General features: G+C 39.7%; 1 protein-coding gene across 1 annotated transcript; it reads left to right on the top strand.

Moving 5' to 3' along the window:
* The first annotated feature begins 5,788 nt into the window (after positions 1–5,788).
* On the top strand, positions 5,789–21,022 carry LOC103370760 (sickle tail protein-like). The gene is made up of 4 exons (XM_008299908.1): positions 5,789–5,866; positions 17,279–17,477; positions 18,615–18,813; positions 20,558–21,022. The coding sequence occupies exons 2-4, from the start codon at positions 17,279–17,281 to the stop codon at positions 20,730–20,732; spliced, it is 573 nt and encodes a 190-aa protein (XP_008298130.1). The 5' UTR covers positions 5,789–5,866; the 3' UTR covers positions 20,733–21,022.
* The last annotated feature ends 2,138 nt before the right edge of the window (positions 21,023–23,160 follow it).

Here is a 23,160-nt window from a genome sequence, read left to right as displayed (position 1 = left end):
TAAATGCATCATACGCAAGCAAAGTGTTACTCTAAACCAACCTCTGGTCTTATCGACTTTTAAGAAGTTTGATGAATAATCACAGTTCAGTTTGTGAGTACTTGTTAATAGCTGAGGTATTGAAGTGAAGGACTTTGATTTTTACCTTCTTTGTTTTGCTTGTTTTCTTTGGGGGTTTTTTGTTTGCTACTTAACTCAATGTTACATATCTGGACATAAATATGAAAAAAAAACCCCACCCATTTAAAGATATTTTTGGATACATTTAATTTCCATTTTTCCATATGTTTTGTTTTTATTGTGCAGAATAGAAAACCAAAATGTATTTTATAGAATTCATATAAATATAAAAGTGACAGATAGGTGCTGTCATTGTATAAGCTGCTTTAATTAAAGTGAGCTGGAAACACAGAAAAATGTATTTTTTCTTATTGGGTTTTGCCCTGTCAGACAGAAGGAGGATGGTGCAGTGGAAGAGGTCATCCTGTCATGCGTTTCTCTGTACTCTCCGTCCCTGTCTGTTCCTGTCCTGTCCTATATTTCCTTCTCTTTCATCCCTCTGTTCTTCTATGTACTCTATTTCTTTACCTCTTTTGTCTCTCATCCATCGTACTCAGATCCAAGAAACTCTCCATCCAGAGTCTTCCCCACTCAGTAACCCTGATTTCCTCCCATGTGTTGCAGCTTCATGCTCTCCCAGCACCTTACCTCGAAGCTACGCCCCCACTGCTGGTGCCAGTAGCAGAGACAGCCAGCTGGACAGCCTGATGATGCAGCAGTCTAATGTGGAACGGAAGAAGGAGGTGTTCCTGGACCACCTGAGGCATAAATATCCTCACCATGCTGCCATTATCATGGGACACCAGGACTGCATGAGGGACCAGGTGAGATTTCCAACCGGTTTTGGACTTAGAGAACATGGAGCAGGTGGTTGCTGACCTCAGTTTCTAAGCAGTCCAGCTTTGGCTCCACCTTAATCACAAGTGTAGGCCCTGCAATAAGTGATGAAGAAGGAGACCTGTCTTTGTATTATTTAATCTGGGTCAGAGAAAAGACATACAAGACACATAATGGCCTCCATCATGTCACTTTTTACATAAGATTTTTTTTTCTTTTTCTTAAACCTAATGCAGTGCATGCTGGGAAGCATATATGCTCGCAATGTTTTTGAGTTATCTGAGTAAGTTTATAATTATACAATACATCAAAGTACTAACTTGAGAAATTCAAGCTTTATGTCCAACAAAATACATCTCTATACAGCCATTTTAAAGAATTAAACAGCAAATGTTGTGCACTTATATAGCACCTTTTAACCTTAGCTAGGTTCTACAAAGTGCTTTACAATGTCTTTTTTCATTTGCCCATTCGCACACATTCACATACCAATGGTGACAGAGCTGCCATGCAAGGTGCCTGCCATCAGGAGACTTGGTATTCAGTGTCTTGCCCAAGGACACTTCAACCTGTAAAGCAGGTTGTTCAATATTAGATTATGGAAAGACAGTCTAGTTTTATAAAGAAGAAAATGCACAGTGATTTGAAACAGAACGTGTTTATTTTTAGTCACGAGTCATTAGTACTCTTACTACAGACCCTGTAACTCGTCAACCTGGATGTCATAGATGCAAATAGATTCATTAATGAAATGTGAATTGCATTTCGTTTTCGTTTTTCATTTTAAAGCTTCCATATAGATTACAGTCATCAGGCTACAAAGTGTTTCTTATTCATGAACTTCAGAAAACTGTGTTGGTTTTACAGCGACTTGTTTTTCTGTAGCCCTCTGGTGGACATATGGTAGAATAAGGTTTTCGTGTGGAAATCTGTCTGCATGGAGACACATTGATTACATCCATCCATCCATCCATCCATCCATCCATCCATCCATTACCTATACACCACTTAATCCTCACCAGGGTTGCAGAGGGGCTGGAGTCTATCCCAGCTGATTTAGGGTAAGGGCAGGGGACACCCTGGACAGGTCACCAGTCTATTACAGGGCTACACTTTCACACCTATGGACAATTTAGAATCACCAGTTAACCTCAACATGTTTTTGGACTGTGAGAGGAAGTCGGAGAATTCAGAGAGAACCCACGCTGCACGGGGAGAACATGCAAACTCCACCCAGAAAGATCCCGATCGGAGATCTTCAAGCTGCGAGGCGACGGTGCTAGCTACCGAGCCACCGAGCAGCCCACATTGATTACAGATTTCCCCAATTGCTAAAACACTAAACCCATTCTCTGAACCAAATTCCCAGTGGCCTATACTCATTTCTTGAGTCAAGCACTCTCTTGGCCAAACCTTAAACACTCTTCTTGTATCTAGACTCAATTTGCAAATGTCATCTGCTCTTCTTTGCTAAACCTCAAACACATTCTCAATCACAAAACACATTTCACACTAAGATGCACTTGTGCTGCAAAATTGTAAACACTGGCAGCACACAACTCCAACACAGCTGTTATTTTTTACACTCAACTCAAAATTGAACACACGTTCCTAATGTGATCAGACCAATTGGGCAGGATGAATGTCAGTTCAGAGTGCACGGGTGGCACATGTGCATGAGAGGAGTTTTTCTCTGTGTGGCGGTGGAAGGTCTATGACCGACAGTCCTGTACACCAGGGACTTTATTGGAAGCAACAGAAAAGTCCTGTGATAATATAACTGTGGAGTCTTGTACAGACACCTGGGTTCGGCACACCAGAGGTTCATCCCCTGTTGTCTGGCAACAGAAAATATTGCCTGTGACGTGGATGAAGTCCTCTGGTCGGACCCCACACAAAGACATGATGTTGGAGAATGAATCTCAGGGACTTTGATTGTGCAGTAATGCACTTTTCATTCATTCATTCATTCATTCATTTATTCATTCATTCTTTTTTTTTTGTCTATTTATTTATTTATTAAAGTGCTGAATGTAGATATCACTGTGACTACAATATTTTTTTGCTAAATGCACTTATAAGAACCATTTTCTGTTACAGTTTTTCTCGATTGTATACACACATTTCCTGAAAGCATGCCTCATAATCTCAGAACTCTACACACAAATCAAAAACACACACACACAATGGGCAAAACCCCTTTCTCCTGCAAAATGAAACTTTACATTCAAAACAATGTTATTTCTTCTCTAAATGGTATTTTGTTTTCAAATGACACACAAACCACCATATGAACAGACATTTCTAAGAACCAGTTGAACACTGATGTGCTCAATGTAAAACACTATGATGAATGGACAACACTTCTTCTCCATCATAATGACTTAGGCCTTTTTTTAGTTCAGTGTTACACTTACTACAGACAGTACATACATAAGTGTGTTGTAAAAGATTTTAGAGTCTTGCTTTTATACTCAAAACACACAAATACAATGTTTTTATTTTTCCCACCAAAACAATGTACACAGTGTATATCCCAACTAACACAAATGTGCACATACAGTGGTCTACATACAAAACAACAGACGAATTTACTGTATATAGTTACAGTAAAAACAAAAAAAATCATTATGATGATTACAATACTGAAATAAGTAGAATTTATACAAAGTTGAGAGTATGAATCAATTGTGGAATTGTATAGGACTTACTTGCACATAGTTATATTGCGATTCTTCAACTCTTTCCGAATTGCATTCAAATGGCGGCCCATAGACCTTCTTCATCCTCAGATTATTTCTGCGTAAGACACGATCCAGTGTTTATAATCTTACCCTATCAATATTTTGATATCATTTTCTATTATTTTTCTTTGTATTCGGCATTACAGCGTTATTTTCTAGGACCATGTTCATGATTTCAGTTTCCTGTTCAGGAGACAGAAGACGTTCCCGACCACCTTGTGTTGGTAATCTTTCAGTTCTGCAATACAAATAGTGAAATACTGAAAATACTGTGTAGGAATACAAAGTAGGACTACATTTCCTAAACACTTGAAACATACTTTATTTTTACAGTCCTACAGAACAATACACAGACAATACTATATCACTCTACTCACTGAGTACTGTATTGATATGCAGTACCGCAATTTTCTAGTGAGAGTAGATTTCTTAGCTATTCTCATTATGGAAAGTCTGAATGATGGATGCTACAGTGTACCTGCTTGCCCAGCCTCCCTCATTGTTAGACCATGGTTGACCACATGGTCAACCAAAGTGGCTCGGATCTCATCAGACATTACAGTCCTTGTTCTCGTCTTCATCCTCTTACTTGCACTCCTCTGGCTCTGCCGCTGTTTCCAATGTTGGCATCCATTGCTCCAAAACAGAAGAGCTTGTTGCCCTTTTATGCTAAAGCTCTGATTGCTAATTGTGAAACAGTGTGACAGGTGTTTTCCCATGTGATGAGTCGGTGTGCATAGTAGGGCAACTATCTTTAGAGTTTTGAATGACAGAGTGTTCCTTGTGAAAACAAAAGATTTTCATCATGAAAATTGCACCAAATGCAGAGAATTGTGTTTAGTGTTTTGAAAAAAGTGTGTTTTAAAACTGCAATTTGAGTGTAAAGCAGGAATTCTGCTTGTAGTTTAGCAGAATTGGTTCAGGGGGTTGGTGTATGAGTTACATGTTGTGGTCATTGTGTCACAGGTACCAGTATTTGTGTGTAAACAGTTGAGAAAAACTGTAATGGAAGACGACTGAGGAGGACATCACAGTTGAAAGCAAATCAACAAAGCAGCAGATTGGAATTTGCCAAATGCATACTGATGAGCCATAAAGCTTCTGGGAGAGTGTCCTTTGGACAGATGAGACAAAACTGGAGCTTTTTGGCAAGGCACATCAGCTCTGTGTTCACAGATGCAAAAATGAAGCACAGAGAAAAAGAACACTGTCCCTACTGTGAAACATGGAGGAGGCTTGGTCATGTTCTGGGGCTGCTCTGCTGCATCTGGAACAGGGTGTCTTCAATCTGTGCAGGGTACAATGGAATCTCAAATCTATTGAGGCATTCTGGGGCGAAATGTTTAGAAAGCTTGGTCTCAGTCACAGGTCATGGGTCCTCCAACACGACAATGACCATGAACACATATAAACACCCAAGCATGGCTAAGAACAAATGTTGGATTACTCTGAAGTGGCCTTCTATGAGCCCTGAACTAAATCCTATTGAACATCTGTGGAAGGAGCTGAAACATACAGTCTGGAGAAGGCACCCTTCAAACCTGAGACCACTGGAGCAGTCTGCTCACGAGGAGTAAAATAACTGCCGACAGGTGCAGAAGTCTCATTGAGAGTTACAGAAATCACTTGATTACAGTGATGGCCTCAAAAGGTTCTGCAACAAAATCTATAGGATACCATCAGTTTTTTCTAGGCCAGTTTCATTAGTTTGTTTTTTAAAATTATTCTTTTGAACCACCATTCAAAAACAATGTCTGATTTTCATTGGTTGATTTTAAGTAAAGTTTTCTTTTATTATAACTTCTGCCAGTTTTAAGTTATTTCAGTGACCATTGTGGGTTTTTCTCTTTTTTAACAGAGGGGTACCAACAATTTTGTCCACGTGTGTATGTGCCACTATTTAGCTGTATTGTTGGAGTAGTGTGTGTGTGTGTGTGTGTGTGTGTGTGTGTGTGTGAATGTGCTGCAGACGTCCTGCCCAGCTCTCTGTGTTGTTATAAAGCTGACAGGCTGGACTGATGTGCTCGTCAGACTGGTAAAGCCAGCATTGCTGAGGTGGAGTGTGTTGAAATAGCGCACCGGCAGACAGAGACAGAGGCAGTTAAAGAGGTGGAGTCTGTCGGTGCACCTGATCCTGACGCAGAGGAGCACGCTGCAGGTAGAAACTAGCGAGTGAAGCGTGAGGGTAGCGCTCGCTAAAACTTCACACGATCCTCTTCCTCCAGGTAAGCTGTTTGAAAATAACTAACATCTAACATTTCCAGAATGATTTCTTTTCGACTGCTTCGACAGCAGAGCTCGAACAGTAGACACAGCAGGCAGCAGCTCTTCGGCTGTAGGTTTACATCTCCTTCAAATAACTAAACTCGAACGTTAACAGATGTTGTGCCAAAAATTGATCGTCTGCCAAAAAATGAGTTTAGTCCACAAAAGCAATTATCCTCATATCTCTGCACAATGCTACATCCTCTGAGATCTACATGAACCAATTCAATATGTTTTGTACCTGTCAAAATAGTTTTAAAGGACCAGTTCAACTCATTTATTTCCATTTTCCACTTGCAAAAAAAGTGACTGTAGCACCTACATTATGACTGAAATGTTAGTAATGCATAACTTCATTTTATTCATTGTTGTCATTGTCTATTAATCTGTTGATTATTTTTAAATTACTCAAGCCAAAGATCAAAAAGTTGGTGATAAGTTTAATAGTTAACAAACTGATTGACTATTTATTGCATCTCTAGAGTAATCCTTAATGTCAGGCCTGAATAACACTGCAAACGTTTCTTTGGTCACAATTATTCAGTTGCAAGAAACAGTAAAGTTTCACGAAGACAAAGCTTTGCTGTCACCACAGATATAGCTCCATGTATTTGCATTTCATGACTGATCCATGTACAAGCAGCTGTAGAGGTATAGAAACTGCATGTCAATCTGTTTTTGGCAAAGGATCACTTTTTGGCACAACATCTGGGCCACATACTGGCACAAGGATCCCCTCCATCAACAGCTCTTTGTGTGTGTGCGTGTGTGTGTGTGTGTGTGTGTGTGTGTGTGTGTGTGTCTGCTGTATGGAGATCTGTCAGTGTGTGTGCAGTCAGCCAGTGACAACAGGACAACAACAAGAGTTAGGAAGTGTTCTTTTATTTGGCGAGACTGCAACACACCATACAGAACTGATCTTAACCCTGTCATGCATTCATTATTAAAACTTTAAATCAAAGAGGGACTTTTTTCTAAAACTTTTTATTACTCACAAAAAAGCCATAAAACATTGGATATTTTACATTATATATTATTTTTAGAGAGATACACAGTATGTAAAATGCACCCAAACTATGTCGATATTTAGTGGAGTCCATTTTCCCTCTATTTCTTGTACATTTCTTGCAGCACCTGCTGATACACAACCCTATAGCAGAGGTTATACGCCACCATATAAATCACTGGAAATCTGCTACATTTTCCATTGGAGTGCTGCTGGTCTTTTCTAATGATACTTTCACCTATTGATTACTGGCTGATCTAGATGTCCTTTGTTTGTGAGGAGGTGATTTTCTTCTGATGGCTGTAGACTGCACAGTGAATGATGCTCCACTGTTTCTGTATCAGCTGAATCTATCTGCAGCTCCTTTGCAGTCTCCCGGAGGTTTTGCTTTACTTTTCTGGCCAGCAAACATGCAGTTTTTCCTGAAAGTTTTCCTGCTTTTCCACATCATGTCTCGACTTCCACAATTCCCTGTCATTTTTTTAAATGATATTTTAGAGGGTGTAAACAGAAAGCTGAAAGGACTTTCACATCTTCTGAGAGCCTTCTCCAGCTTTGTAGACACAAGTTGAATTAATGTCGACATCATCATTGTCAGTGACCAGAACTTGTCAGCTCACAGTTTCTGATAACAGTTCTTGACCTGTCTTACACTGCTCATCACTTACTGTCTTATAAATTAATGAAGCTCTGACACGTTGCCCTAACTTTGAAGTTCCTGACAAAAACCAACAATGCACTGATATTCGAAGAACAGTTTGTTCTTGGTGTCTGTTTTGCTGAAACGTTACAGTTCTTTTTGTTTACCCCAGCTGATTTTATACAGGTGATAGAAACCAGTGAAACAATTTTACCAAATGATCGTGGTCAGCTAAAGTAATTGCAGTCAAGTAATTATGTGATGATTGACGGGCCTACTTGTAAATTTGTATGTGTGTGCATTGTGGGAATATGTGGTCCTGGAGACTCCTGTAGATGTGTGTATGCATTAGTGATAGTTAACTAATGCACACACAGACTGACTGTGTTGTCATGACTGGTAATTAAAGAAAGGCCCAGTGGAGTAAAAGCATTTGGGATGAACTTAGTGGTTCTTATGTTCACTACAAGTGTCCAGGGGCAGCATTGTAAAGGAATGCTGTGAGCTTTTGGTTTGATTCACTTTGGTCACTTTAAATAGAAAGTGGTAAGTTGTCAAACCCAAAGCTAATAGTGCCACTTTTTTATGTCAACACATTTAAAGTGTGCAAGTTTCAAATTACTAGTCCTACATGCTCAGTGGCTGTATATGAAATTGTACACTATGTTAAATGAGCCAGTAATGACAGGTATCCATGCTGATATAGGCATAGCTGGAGTCATAAGCAGTCAGTGATTTTTAGCAATTAGCTGCGATGACACTAAATTATTTAGGTAACACGTAAATATAATGGAGTCATTATTTGTTATTATTTAATGTACTGCATTTTAAGTGAACATGCAGACAATTCCTATTCCATCTTTACAGTTTTGAGGATTTGATGCTTTTGTTTGTCACACATCACAGTGAACTGAATGTCTTTGGGTTTTCGACTGTTGGTCAGGGGGACCCTTTTCCAGTGCGGTCAGGATTCATAGACCAGATTGCAGACAGCAGAGCAAGAGACTGTTTCTTTAATAGAAAGTAATTATACTGAAAGTTGACACGTTTTGCTCTGTTAATGTGGATTGTTCAGAGCACAATGGTTCTGTTTTTGGAAAGACATGTTGTTTAGCACTGTCGCATCATAGTTCGGACGTCTGGTAGGTGTGAATGTGAGTGTGCGTGCTTGTCTCTAAGTGTAGCCCTGCGATAGACTGGCGACCTGTCCAGGGTGTCTCCTGCCTTAGTCAGCTTGGACAGGGTCCAGCCCCCCCACAACCAACCCTACTTAGAATAAGCAGTATATAGAAAATGAATGAATGGATATGTGTTGCAGCAGAGGTTTCGGAATTTTTCTTAACTAGACTGTCTACGTTGGCTGAGTGTAATAAACTGTGCTTTCAAAGGCTGACAGTCTGTTTTATGTACTTAAGTGATCCAATTAGTTGATGCATATATATTATTGTATTAAGCAGCAAAACCAAAATCTCTGTTTAAAAATCCACTTGATACACCCCCAATTGGGTAACAGCATTTGCTAAAAATAGAAATATATTGACACCTCCCAACTCTGCTCTACTCTACTCTCCCAATTTAGGATCTTGTTACACAAAGCAACATATCTGAAGGCATCACCTTGGACTGTTGGAAATTGTATTAGGCATTTATTTTTGCCATTTTAATTGTTGTAGATGGATCAATTAGTCATTAATATTCTGTTCAATTCAAGAAAGAGATAGATAGATAGATAGATAGATAGATAGATAGATAGATAGATAGATAGACATTTATTGTCATATGCACAGCATGAAAAACAGCAGTTTAACACTGGGCTATGAAATTGTCTCGTTTGCACACTCCAATATACATAACAAAGAATATAAATATAAGTATAAAAAACAAACAAATAACACAAAAAAATAAAAACAATTATATAAATAGATACAAAGGAATAAAAAGAGACAGAAAACTAAGGTGCATATAGAATATTTACAAACAGCAGCATCAATGAGGGGATGTAGACAGCAGATATACGTACATTTAAAGTGCACAGTGCCTGGTGACACGTTAACAGAACTGTACATTGAACAGCAGTGATCAGTCATTGTTTCTGGATGTTCAGGAGTCTGATGGCCTGAGGAAAGAAACTGTTTCAAAGTCTTGTTGTCCTTGACTTCACACTCCTGTACCGCCTCCCTGACGTCAACGGTGTGAAGAGTGTATGCTGTGGGTGTGTGTGGTCTTTGATGATGTTGTGGGCTCTCCTGATGACCCTACTGGTGTAGATGTCCTGCAGCGATGGGAAGGCCATTCCAGAGATGTTTTGTGCAGTTTTTATACATGTTCGAGGGCCTTCCTGTCCTGCAGGAAGCAGTTCCCATGCCACACAGTGATGGCGCTGGTGAGCACACCCTCGACTGCACCTCTGTAGAAGTTGCTGAGGACTTCAGGAGGCATCCCAAATTTCCTCAGCCTCTTAAGGAAGTACAGCCGTTTGTGTGTTCTCTTTGTGAGTTCTTTGATGATGTGAGATCACTGCTGATATGTGTGCTGAGGAATTTGAATGTTTCCACCCTCTCCACCTCAGTGTCGCCGATGTAAATGGGGGAATGCAGCACCTCCCTCCTCCTTGGGTCAACAATCATCTCCTTGGTTTTGTTTGTGTTCAAGGAGAGATTGTTTTCCTGACACCACGTCACCAGCCTGGCCACCTCAGCCCTGTAGTCCGTCTCCACTCCCCCGGTGATCATTTCCATGACTGTGGTGTCATCAGCAAACTTAATAATGCTGGTGTTGTTCTGAGTGACCACCCAGTCATAGGTGAAGAGGGAGTAGAGCATTGGACTCAGCACACAGCCTGTGCTTAAATTTCTGATGCCAGATGACCGGCCCCCAACTCTGACTGACTGATTGAGGTCTGTCAGAGAGGAAGTCCAGCACAGAGGGATGGTGTCAGATCGAGGAAGAGGAGCTTCTCACACAACCTCAGAGGGAAAACAGTATTAAATGCTGAGCTGTAATCAACAAACAACATCCTCACATGCGTGTCCTTTCCCTCAATGTGCGTGAGAACAGTGTGAAGTGCAGCATTCACAGCATCGTCAGTAGAGCGATTCTGACGATACGCGTACTGAGATGGATCGAGTGTGGGGGGGACCATGTTCTTGTCACTGGCTTATACTAACCCAGTGATTCTGAGTAATGGTAGCTGGTTGGCTGTAACTCACATAGCAGACATTATAGTTTCAGAGTGAATGACTTTGTTGACTGTGTTGTTTCTTGTGTTGATGTGTTGCTGATTATTTACAATAGGTGTTGTTGTTGTGTGACTAAATGAGGAAGTCAGCACTCAGAGAAATCAAAACTTGAATAAATGCTTCCACAGTGTTTCCACAGATCCACAACTTTGCGAAGACTTAATAACAGCGTCACACAACAATTTCTAGTCCTAAAGCCGCCCTACAGTCCTCTACTTTAGGACAGCTTTATTATAGACTGTTCTAAGAAATATGGATGTAGCAACGGCTGCAAGTTTTTGTGGAATGAATGTCTGGGATAGACAAGACACTCAAAAAAAACCTGCAATAGCACTGTGTACCTCCAGGTGTTGGCTCCAAAAAAAAAAAAACATGTTTTCAGTAAATGTCCTCACACACCAACAATGACAGAGCTTCCCAAGGACACTTCGGTGGGGGCCAGGGATCAAACCACCAACCTTACGATCAGTGGATGACTGTCTACCACTTGAGCCACTTGACACTGAACCAAAACAATTGGTAATATGCACTCACATAACTGAACTGTGCTTCATTTAATGAACTTGAAGAACATACATTATACAGTAAGTGTTTAAAGACTGTAATAACATTATCAGTCCCTTTTGATTGATCAGTTTTGACCTACAGGAAACTTAGTTACGGCTAAGTAATTCGCATTGCTGTCACTGTTAACACTAAGTTAAGTAAGAAACATACCCTGAGACCAACAGAACAAATGTAAAACACCATGTTAGAATAGATTTACCTCAAGTTTAACATAAAGTAAACACAGTAACTTCAGCTACAATAACGTAAATGACTCCTTTTCTATGGAACATTGTCTAGATGTGAACAAGAATACAACCAGTTCCTAAGTTAACTGTAACACTTACCTGTAGGGTTTACTTCAACTTATGGAGGCTAACATTGTTAGCATCAGCATCTGTAAATGCAACAGTAGCAGGTAAAGGTGGCGTGCAGTGTCCTCGGGTTCTCAGTCAGTCTCGCTCCTTACTGCTCTCCAGATCTGCCCTCTTTTATAAATATAGTCTCTTCTGGATCCAAAAAATCCAACATGGCGACAAGACTGTCGCAAGTCCTGCCTTCTCACACTCACATTGTATGACTAGTATACGTTTAGAATTGACACTTTCCTATGTGTGTAAACCACAGGGGCTTAACAGTGCAAATGGAATATCTAGTGGACTGTTTCTTTTTTTGGAAACAGACCATGACAGACTTTTTCACCTCTTGACCTGCTGTAACTAGACCTAATGGTTGACTCCTTACACACTGTATATGAGACAAGTCTGACTTATTTAGCTCTGTCACACAGTCATACAGAGGGGATGAATAGTGCATCTATCTTCTGCTGATGTTTTTGGAGGGACTCTTGTGTTGCAGTGTTTTAAGGTAAAAAAGTTAGGCAGGACGAAGTAAGGCAAGACAATTAAAACATTACAGTTATACAGTTCTGTATAGTTCTGTACAACTATGGAATGCTCTTTCCTGGTCTTCACAAATTTACCACATGCCTCTTATGAGTCAAACAGTATATTTAGTTTAGTGTCATTAAAACTGGTATTTAAGAATCATGTTAGAGAAACAAACACTTTTTGTAATGTTTTTATTTTGTGATGGAGAGAATGACGTCAGTGGCTTTCCTGCTTGTCAAAAATGGCAAAAACTATAAGCTTTTGATTTCTGCAAGCTCAGCAAATTGTTGAAGCTGCAGGAGTACTTGTGCTGTACCAGTTGACAGTTACTTTTCCAAGAACACTAAAAGAGAAGGAGACTGTAACCCAGTTAGTAAAAAGGTTTGACATCTGATTAAAATTGTTTGTGATGATAGAATTGGCAAACTGGTACAGGGCTTGATTGACACTGGTGCCTGAGCTGTCTGTGTGTCCAGCTCCTGCCTGTCTGTCTGCGTGCAGAGAATGTGCAGCATCCTTACAGCAGCAGTATATTTACTTTGGATATGCAGCTGTGACTTTTCATCTGACCGCTGTGTGGTTTGAGGACCTCAAACACCTCTGTTTGACACTATCCTTGCAAAAGGAAGCTGAGGACGAGGCTGAATACTGGCCTTCCCTTGGCTAGATTACTGATTTAAGATCAGAGAATCCAGCGTAACTAGGGACTGTGGATGATACTTTTTGTTTGCTCAGCAACCTCAAGGACAAATAAATGTCAATTCAGTGAGTAGCAACATAGTGATTCTACAAAAAAAAAAATATAGTTGTTATTGATTTGAATTCATGTTTGTACATGTTCTAAGTGCGCAAATAAAATAAAGCAGTTTGAAGTGGGTAATCGTATCACGGGTTAGGTCACTAGTTTTTACCCATCACTCACATGGGTTGTGGCAGATTTGGATTTGACTTGGAGATAATTGTGGGTGATGGATTGCTTCCAGTGCAGAGCTTCACAGGTAAAGCTGGGTACACATTTTTAAAACTTGACTCATGCAGAATTGGTTCCCTGATGAGCAGGGACTCTTGTGAGGCTGACCACAGGAATTCATCCGTTAAGAACCTTTAAGTACTGTTAAGTCAGTGCTTCTGTACTTGCTGCTTCTGCCTTTGGCAGGCCGTTCAGAGTAGCTCTTGATGAAGCTGGAACTGTCTTCAGGAGGATCCATCAGGGGTTTAGCATCCAGTGTCATATTAACCTGAACAGAATCCCTAACTATTAGTTATACATAACTTTAGTTACTTGCAATTGATGAACACTTGAGACAGGGAGGAGGGAGGATTCAGATGGGATAAAATGGGATTGATACTGGATTCAAATGAATTATATAACAGTCAATAATGAGGATTAGTTTCCTTGAGAAGAATAGTCTTTGCTTTGCCTTTTCAAAATTAAGTTATCATTCAAGATGGTTGCTTCATACTACTGAACAAGGAAGTGTTGTACCGCTGGTCCATGACTCATGTTTAGTGACTTCAGCACAGGTCCACGTGACTGCACTAAAAACCATCATCAGTCCTTTTCCTCAGACTACAGTGTGGGGGCCAAGAAATCCGGCTTGTCAACTTCCCTCAGGTCTGTAATTAGCAGTCCTCAGACCCAATGCTGTCTTTTTAGGTAGGAACAAACTGTGTGTCAGAAACACTTAGAGGGGTTTAACAGGAATGCACAACAATGAGTGTGAGCTTTTCATGTTTTTGGATTTTAATGCCTCTGGCAATCCAATTTTTATCCTTTATGCAGTCAGCATATAGTTTGTTGAGTCACCCTGACTGCTTTTAAATACAGAGTGATGATAATCAGTCTGTTTACTTCCGCTTCTGCTATTATGGAAGGTACTATTAGGTGCCTGGTTGTGCTTTAAGATGGGGGAGCAAACTTGGAAAGACTCGCTCACTATTGATGAGGGATCTGGGGATGCTTCCAAGAAAAAAAAAAATTAAAATAGGTTTCCTGCATTTTCACACCACTTAACCATTTGGATTAAATCAAACAGCTACTTGTGGTATTCTGCATTAATCAGATTGACGGTGCTGTTAAGAACTGCGTCTGTAGAGGACATTTTATTACAAGGTTATCTATTTTGTAATTTTAAATTCTAAACATTGTAATTATTTTTTTTTAACCTCAGATACATAAGTGTATACAGTCAGCCACACACACACACACACAGACACACACACACAAATTTGGAGTTTATTTAAAATGCCACTTTTGCAAATGCAAACCTCTCTGGTAGTCTCAATAAATGCTCTTAAGTCTGTGGTTACTGTGCATATATCGACAGTGTGCTCTTGAGTGACTGAGCCTAAGTGGACTCCTCTCTGTAGTTTTTGTAATGCTTAGTTTCAAAGTGAGTCTTTACACATAACATTTGCACACCACATTTGGACAGAAAAATGCAAATTTACCCCAATTCACACATGCGTGCTATTGTGTGGGACATTCACTAATCTGTCACACATCTAAAACCACATGCCTAATTGTGTAGGTCCCCCTTTTGCTGCCAAAACAGCCCTGCCCGTTAGGCATCCTGTGGTGTCTGACACCGGGGCCTCGATGGATCAGGCTTGTTCCAGCACATCTCAATGATGCTTAATTGGATTGGAATCTTGGGAGCTTGGACGCCTGGTCATTGCCCAAGGCTCTTTGAGCTTGAGGTTCTGTGAGCTGTTCTGGTAGTTTTTATGGTGTGCTAAGTGACATTGTCCTGCTGGGGGAGACCATGTCCATGGGGGAGTGCCACAGTATTTTGAAAGCACAGGATTAAGCTTGTTGCGTCTCACCGGGGTAATTTGAAGCTGATGTATGACTTTGAATTGTAGTTCCCTGGCTTTGTTAGTAGGTAGGCACCCTGAGTAGCTCTGCCAAACCCCACTCCACATCACCATCTTTGTCACCCACTAGAATGAAAAATGCCAGCTTTAGGGTAACTTCAGCTGCCACAAATGAAAGTTATTTATTGAATAACATGATAAGTGAAACTCTAACAGAGTTGGAATTCTGGATAATCTATGTTAAGGAAATGAAATTTAGACAAAGCTCAAAAGCACTTCATCAGAACAGCCACACATCCCAGACAAATAGTAAGCAAAGAAAGAATAGCTTGACTAATATTTTAAAGTTACCTAAGACATTCTAAGCCAGTGTACGGGGGCACTTCAAAATGTTCTCATCCTGGAAACAAATGGTGTTTTTCCTGTTTGTGTCTGTTTGTGTTGACTGCAGCATGGGTGAGTAGCGCAAGACAAATTTCTCATGCCTGGGACAATAAAATTAATCTTGAATCTTGCAAAACTGTGTCCTATAAAACCTTATATCCCCTTATACTGTGTGTCTTTGTGTCCCTGAAGACCTAGCAGGACCTGAAGAGGTTTGCCATGTTCAACGTAGTGTTGGCACGTATGGACACAGCGGCCCTTCAGGAGACAGAGAGAGGTTTAGTGTCTTGCCTATCCCAGATGTTCATTCCCCAAAACTTACTAATTACATGATCCTGAAGAAACGCTCTCTCATCTTGCCTGTACTACTGTGTATGTACAGCAAAATGACAATAAACTTGATTTGATTTGATTTGATCACTGCTGAGCCTAAGCTGCAACACCTGCTTCAACACCACACCCACACTCTCCCTCCATTTGCTCAGATATATCATCATTCACATACCACCACTGCAGCTACGTTCAGTATTCTCAACACTGGGCCAGATCCCAATATGCGGTTTCTTCATTTTTAGCATCTTTACAAATGATGTCCAATAATGCTGAGCAGCATAACAGATACACATTGCGTGTTGCTGAGTTCTGTGTATATGTGAACCTTATCATTATAGTATAGTGACTCAGTGGTTATGTGCGCCTGCGTGCGAGTGTCTGTGTGCATCTTTTTTCTGCACGTCAGCTTTCAAGCATCAGTTTAGTAGCCGTGCAGAGATGAGCATGTACTTACAGGACCATGTCACAAGTTGAGACTGCCAAGAGGAAATGCACATCACACTACTCACCTCAGATCAACTCACTGTTTTACACATATACAAATAGGCAGTCACACACACACACACACACACACACACACACACAAAAATATCCTGGACATAGGATATACCAGTTTGCTTGTTTACTTTTTTGTAAAACTGCAGCATAATAAAATGTTCATCATTAACAACATCTGCTTTGGTTATTATATAAAGCTTGGACTAAACTATATTATCACACGAATTACACACAAATGATCAGGTGTAAAAGACTTTCTTACATTGCAGGTAGCACACCAAGAAAGCCATAGATCAGTACAGTGCAGGGCAGATGGTGAACCTCACAGACAGAGTAGGCCATAGTGGGCTGGGCTAAGTGAAGTATGCAGCTGCACTCAAGAACTGTGATTCAAGGAGATAATCCACCGAAAGAGTACTAGACTAGCAGAGCAGTCTTACTGAACTATCCAAATCCTCAGCAAAGCTTTCAGTTTCAGTTTCTGCATAGTCGGTTGCTGCCTGGAGGTTATGATTGTTGTTTTCTGGGGTGAAGAATACGGTAACACACGGAGAATGCTGACTGAAATGATCAGCAAAAGGAAGGTTTATACCTGCAACCATAATCCAGTGAGTCAGACTAACTGACTGGTGGCCTGTTTAGGATGTACCCTGCCTTTCACCCTATATCCACAACCCTGCAAAGGATCAAGCGGCAACAGAAAATGGATGGATGGAAAATGAAATTTGAAGTGATCATAAGTAGACACTGGCCAAATCTTGCAAAACCGCTATTTTTTCCACATTACAATTTGTAATATTTTTGTTGTTCTTGTTTTTGCCAGCTCTTGCTCACTGCCTCAGGAAGTTGTATATAAGGATACAGAGTAGAATGACCAGCCTCGGAGATGTTCTAGCTAGATTTCAAGCCCGATGACGATAATTTATTATATTAATCTTAAGATTTTGCTTTTAGCAGAAATGCTTCTGTACCATCTTCCAATATGTTCTCAGTGTGTTCTCTGTTTTTATTGCCTCCAGATGAGGAGTCACCGACCTTCTAAAAGTCCTCCCTGCACAGGTGTGTCAGACTTGGTGGAAGAGCAGGACCCTGTAGCTTCAGACAGCATGTCTGATGGGGAGGTGCTGCCCCCATCGGTCCCCTTTGCAAGGGGCTGTAAAGCCAGAGCAAGTCTACCCGTGGGTCGCTCAAGCAGTGAGACAAGAGAGAGATCGCTTGGTAGACACACACACACACACACACACACATACACAAATTAATTTGTTGAAGAGGGCATTTATGTAGATTGAAATATGTGCAGTTTCTTTGTCACTGAATGCTTCCAGTGCAATATGTCTTTTTTACAAGAAGCATTTTGACACAAGTGCAACTATACACTTTTGAGGTCTTATACTATGCCGCTTTTTTAGGAAATAGATCAATCCTGAATGTCTCCACTAGTTTTTCAGCTCGAAATACTGCAATTCTTTTTATTTCAGTCTTTGCTCAGAAAACCAATGAGCAGCTGCTGTTTCCACCCCCTTCTGGAAGACGCTGTCTCCCTCTGTGATTGACAGCTTAAGCTCGATGACTATTGGTTAGTCACAGCTTATGGGGATAGTTGATGGAACTGAGGCATCATTACCAAAATCACTTTTACTGATATGACAAGTCAAAGTGTCTGCTGCCACTCCACTAGTTTGCTAGACAGTCAGACTTATGTGCTTTAACAGAAAACCAAACAGAACTAATACATCCACACAGGTTTTTTGTTTGGTTTGTTTGATTATCTTTTCTCTTAATCTCCTGTTCGTTTTGTTGCACCAAGTGACCTCAGTAACCACACTGTCAAGCTAAAGGCAGGTCTAATCAGCCTGAATAACTCAATAATACAAATATAAATGTTTAAACCGCAAATGAAAAAATAAAAGTGATTCTTCCATCAAATCACATCTTTGTGATACTTTAGTTGTCATTATACTCCAGAGATGTGTTTCATTCTCCTCGGTTTTATTTAATGGTGTCTTCTTTTTACCTCATGTATATTATGGTACGTTAAGAGAATGGTTGACGGTAGTGTACCACAGATGACACTGAGTTATGAGCACAGTAATTTGTCTTTAAACTTTGTTCAAATAACATTGTGTTAGTTTCAACTGTAAAACATTTTTTAGCAGCCCCTAAATATGAGAGTATCTCTTGAGGAAAAATAAAACACATTTTGAGCACAGTGCAGTGCTGAATCAGTTTATTGCTCTAGTAAGAGGTCAGATACTTGTAGTCTAGCTCTCATATGTCAGACATGGTGCATGTATGAGTCACACTGTATAGTCCTGTTCCAGCTCATATACTCTCTGCCTGTGTGTGCTTTGTCAGGTGTGCTGTACCTGCAGTATGGGGAGGAGACGAAGCAGGTCAGGATGCCTGCTGAAATCAGCACTCAAGACACTCTGCGGGCTCTGTTTGTCGCTGCCTTCCCCCATCAGCTCACCTTAAAGATGCTGCAATCTCCCAACATGGCCATCTACATTAAAGACACATGTCGCAATGTCTACTACAACATGGAGGACGTCAGGTGAGGGCCACTTCTTAGCAGCTCAACTGGTATTCTCAAATATGCAAATGTGTATGCTTCCTGGATTATTATACTTATAGGAAAGAATGAATGATGGAGTGACATGTGCATACATACATACAGTGGCAAGAAAAAGTATGTGAACCCTCTAAAATTTCCTAGTTTTCTGCATTAATTATTCATAGCATGTGATCTGATCTACATCTAAGTCACAAGTATAGACAAGCATAATGTGCTCAACATAATACCACACAAACAATTATAATATTTCATGTCTTTATTGAACAAATCCATTAAACAATCATAGTGCTGGTGGAAAAGTAAGTGAACCCTTGGATTTAATGACTGGTTGAACCTCCTTTGGCAGCAATAACCTCAACTAAACGCTTCCTATAGCTGCGGATCAGACCTGCACAATGTTCAGAAGGAATTTTAGACCATTCTTCCAAACAGAACTGCTTCAGCTCAGCCATATTTTTCGGATGTCTGCTGTGAACGGCTCTCTTTAGGTCATTCCACAGCATCTCTTTTGGGTTCAGGTCTGGGCTCTGACTTCTTGTAGATAGCAAACTCAAAAAGTTTCAGTGCTCTTTATAGGTCACAGTAGCTCTACATCTCAGTCAAGTCTCGTTTCATTGATTGGACTCCAGGTTTGCTAACACATGGCTCCAATTAGCTCTTGCTGGAGTTGTTAGCTCAAGGGTTCACTTACTTTTTCCACCAGCACTATGAGTGTTTAATGGATGTGTTCAATAAAAACATGAAGTAATATAATTGTTTGTGTGGTATTATGTTGAGCACATTGTGCTTGTCTATACTTGTGACTTAGATGTAGATCAGATCACATTTTATGAACAATTAATGCAGAAAACTAGGAAATTTCAGGGTTCACATACTTTTTCTTGCCACTGTATAAATGCACAGACAAACTGAATTGTTTTCTGTCTTTTCTACTCATTCATAATGTTTGCATGTTCACATTCATTTAGAAACAGCTTTATTTTGGTGCTACATTATTTTTAAATTCAATTCCACTAAGCATGAAAAGCTCTTAAATTTGGCTTTTTAGAGAACAAAAGTGGCAATAAGTTTTTAACAATATCCTGGAAATTATCTGTTTGTGACTAGATTCATATAACGTTATCCAATTAAAGTACAAAGGTTGTTAGACAGCCTGTAATGCTTCTCTAGTATTAGCAACTTTCTCCAGCTTAACAAAAATGAGTGAGCAGTGCTGATTACTTTCACTGTTTCCAGAAATCCTATGGTTTTGTGCAATCTACCTTCTTTTATCTTGTATATGATTTCCCACTCACATAATGTGAATGGGGAATATCTGTAATTTAATTATGACAGTTTCCTCTATCTACAGTTTAATTCTGACTAGTCATAATTCTAGTTTTCACATTTTTTTAAATCGACTTAAACATTTGTATACTGTTTATTTTAGAGGCATTAAATTAGGTTTTCACTAAGCAGCATCACGTACAACAATTCAGACTTGTAACAATTACTACTGGCATATCGGCAAATATTATTTTTACAGGTGAAACATTAAAATTATGTCATTGATGACTAGAATTTGATTCCAGATGGTCAAACTCAGCTATTTAATGTTAAAATGGCTTGCCTTACATGCCTGTGTGAAAGGTGATTCTGCATAACATTGAGTGTCCCAGCCATTTTTTTTCTTTTAGGTGTTGACACACATATTGAACTGCCACCTTGTGTGTTCCGTTTGTAGAAACATCACACCACAATCATTTCTGAAGGCTTATCATAAAGACCCAGCACATGTGTTCAATCGCTATGGCAGACCTACAAACACAGAGGGAAGGGTGAGTGAGCCCAAAGTCTACTTCATGGCTTTCTTTTTCTTTGTTTTCTTTAGTTTTCTTGGTGTTGTTTTAATCCTGTAGTGCTGATGCAGATTGACTGCTTTCAACTGTGTTTCAGTCACGAACGATAATGTTTCAATGTGACCATAAGGAATGCAATGTCTTACATGCAGTTTTATAAAGGGAACATTTTGTTTTGTTTAATAATGCAACGTTACAAACCGTATGAAACAGTCTGACATAGCAAACTAATCCAGCTTCTTGGAAACACTACTATGCCCAAAATATTCTGACTGCTCACAGATAAAGTGAATATCTCTTTTTATTTTCCAAACACGTTAAGCTGAGCTGGAATATTTTTGCCCCTCAATAAACAAGACGACTATTTATATATCCATCCATATCTATAAACCACTTGTTTCCTTGAGGTATCCTACCAAAGGGATCAATAAAGTTCTATCTAATCTAATCTAATCTAATCTAATCTAAACCTCACTAGAGTCTGAGCTGGAGTCTATCCCAGCTGACTCAGGGTGAAGGCAGGGGACACCCTGGACAGGTCACCAGTCTATCACAGGGCCACACTTAGAGACAGACAACCAAGCACACTCACATTCACACTTACAAACAATTTAAAATCACCACTTAACCTCAGCATGTTTTTGGACTGTGGGAAGAAGCTGGAGAGAACCCACGCTGCACAGGGAGAACATGCAAACTCCATGCAGAAAGATTACAGCAGTCCTAACTGGGACTCGAACCAGGGATCTTCTAGCGGTGAGGCGACTGTGCAGCCCTCTATCTCTATGTGTTATATTATATTTATTGGTGAGTGCTGGCATGATTGGTGGCTGTGACTGTATACCTGAGAGAGTGCATTCGTTTAAGATTTAAAATTGAGCATACTGCCACTTGTTACTGTAGTTTAAAAAATCAAAAATATTTGACATATTTTGGTTTGTTTAACCTTCGTACCTTTGATTGAGTAGGTGTGTCTAAACTGTACCTGCTGTTTATTCAGGCAGATTTATCATAATTTTACACCAGTAACAATAAAAACAGCAGGTGAGGAGAATCATTTCTCCTCATAGTCTGAATGCTTTCAATTAGATTTTTATTTTTAAATGAATAAGAACCAGGATTTGGTCACTGTGTTGCATCAGTTATTTCTGGCTGACAAATCATCAACCACAAATACAATTTGATCTGAAGAAAATAGTGTCAGAATAGTACTGGTGCCGTGGATACCATATCTGCCCAAGAATGCAGCTAAAATAAATAAGAAGTTTTCAAATGGAACTGCAAACATTGTTTGTAAGTGAATTAAAATTGTCTGTCTGTCTGAAGTTTAACAGATGTAAGTCAGATTTAATTGCCCACACATTTTGTGTGTGATTTGTTTAATTGCAGCTGCTCATCATGATATTGTGAAATTACCTATTTAAACAATTTTAGAAAGACATGAATTGTGATGTTATAATCGGGAACACTGACATTATTTCCTATTCTGTCATTATCTACATATCTAAGCCTAACCCATGACTTAGTGTCCATAGGTGCACTTAAAATAATGTACCTTTTCTAACAAACACCAGGAAAAAGAGTATATGTGGTCATATTTGACTGTTTATAGCATGTTGTTATTTTTTAAAGCATCCTCAGGTTGCTGTTAATGCCTAAAACTATTGAGGCTTAAAAAGAAAGATTAATGTTGCTGTTCTACCAGGATGTAAGCCAAGCACCATAAAAACAAAGACATACAAGTTTGAGGGGAGTTAGACGTTTGCTGTAAAGTTCTAGTTTACATTTAAAGATAATATACCATGTTATGGCTGTGGTATTCCTAAAACGATAAAAGTTTAAAAGCCTGCTGCAACTTTGGACATAAAGAAAGATAAGAAACTAAATATGTAGCAGCCAGGTTTTGGAGGGTTAATGAAGTGAGGCTAGTTAACATATAGTTATCTGCCACCTCCTATCTAGCTACAGAAGTAGCATTAGCGCTGACACCACTGGCGATGTCTTTTAGATACTTTAGAGTGAGGGTGACATTGTTTTCAGTATAATTGCATGTTTAGGATCAGTCAGTAGGTTGCAGTACCTCTAAGTGCCCAAATGAGCAGACAAGCAGCTTCATATGACAGCCTTGTTATTTTGGGTGTAGGAAAATGTATTCCACTCTGATGTGGAATGCATCCTTTGCTAGATACTGGTAGACTGACAGTTGAATAGTCTTTTTGGACTCAGATCTATTCAAATAGCAAGGAACGCAGCAAGGAGTAAAAGTAGAAGGCTTGGACTCAGAAACACTATTATCAAAAGGTTTATAAATCATGTCTTAATGGATTGTAGTGGGTGGTGGTGTGATCCCCACCACCACCTTCTGTCAACATGGCCAAGTGTTATTGAGCAACAATGAACCCTAAAGTGCTCTCAATGCTTCAGCATGTACCACACCTCCCTGTAGAACTATGAACTGCTATTTCTACATTTCTGTTGATGTTCAGAT

The sequence above is a fragment of the Stegastes partitus genome, unplaced genomic scaffold (genome assembly GCF_000690725.1).
Source record: "Stegastes partitus isolate 25-593 unplaced genomic scaffold, Stegastes_partitus-1.0.2 Scaffold1479, whole genome shotgun sequence".
Lineage (NCBI taxonomy): Eukaryota > Metazoa > Chordata > Actinopteri > Pomacentridae > Stegastes > Stegastes partitus.
Note: the sequence above shows the minus strand (reverse complement) of the source record. Positions and strands in the feature narration are given on the sequence as shown.

Excerpts from the sequence above, each read along its gene's own strand:
- LOC103370760 (XM_008299908.1), top strand. The coding sequence starts at position 17,279 with ATGAGGAGTCACCGACCTTCTAAAAGTCCTCCCTGCACAGGTGTGTCA. Across the intron at positions 17,478-18,614 it reads GACAAGAGAGAGATCGCTTG|GTGTGCTGTACCTGCAGTAT; the intron begins GTAGACACACAC and ends GTGCTTTGTCAG. Across the intron at positions 18,814-20,557 it reads TACAACATGGAGGACGTCAG|AAACATCACACCACAATCAT; the intron begins GTGAGGGCCACT and ends TTCCGTTTGTAG.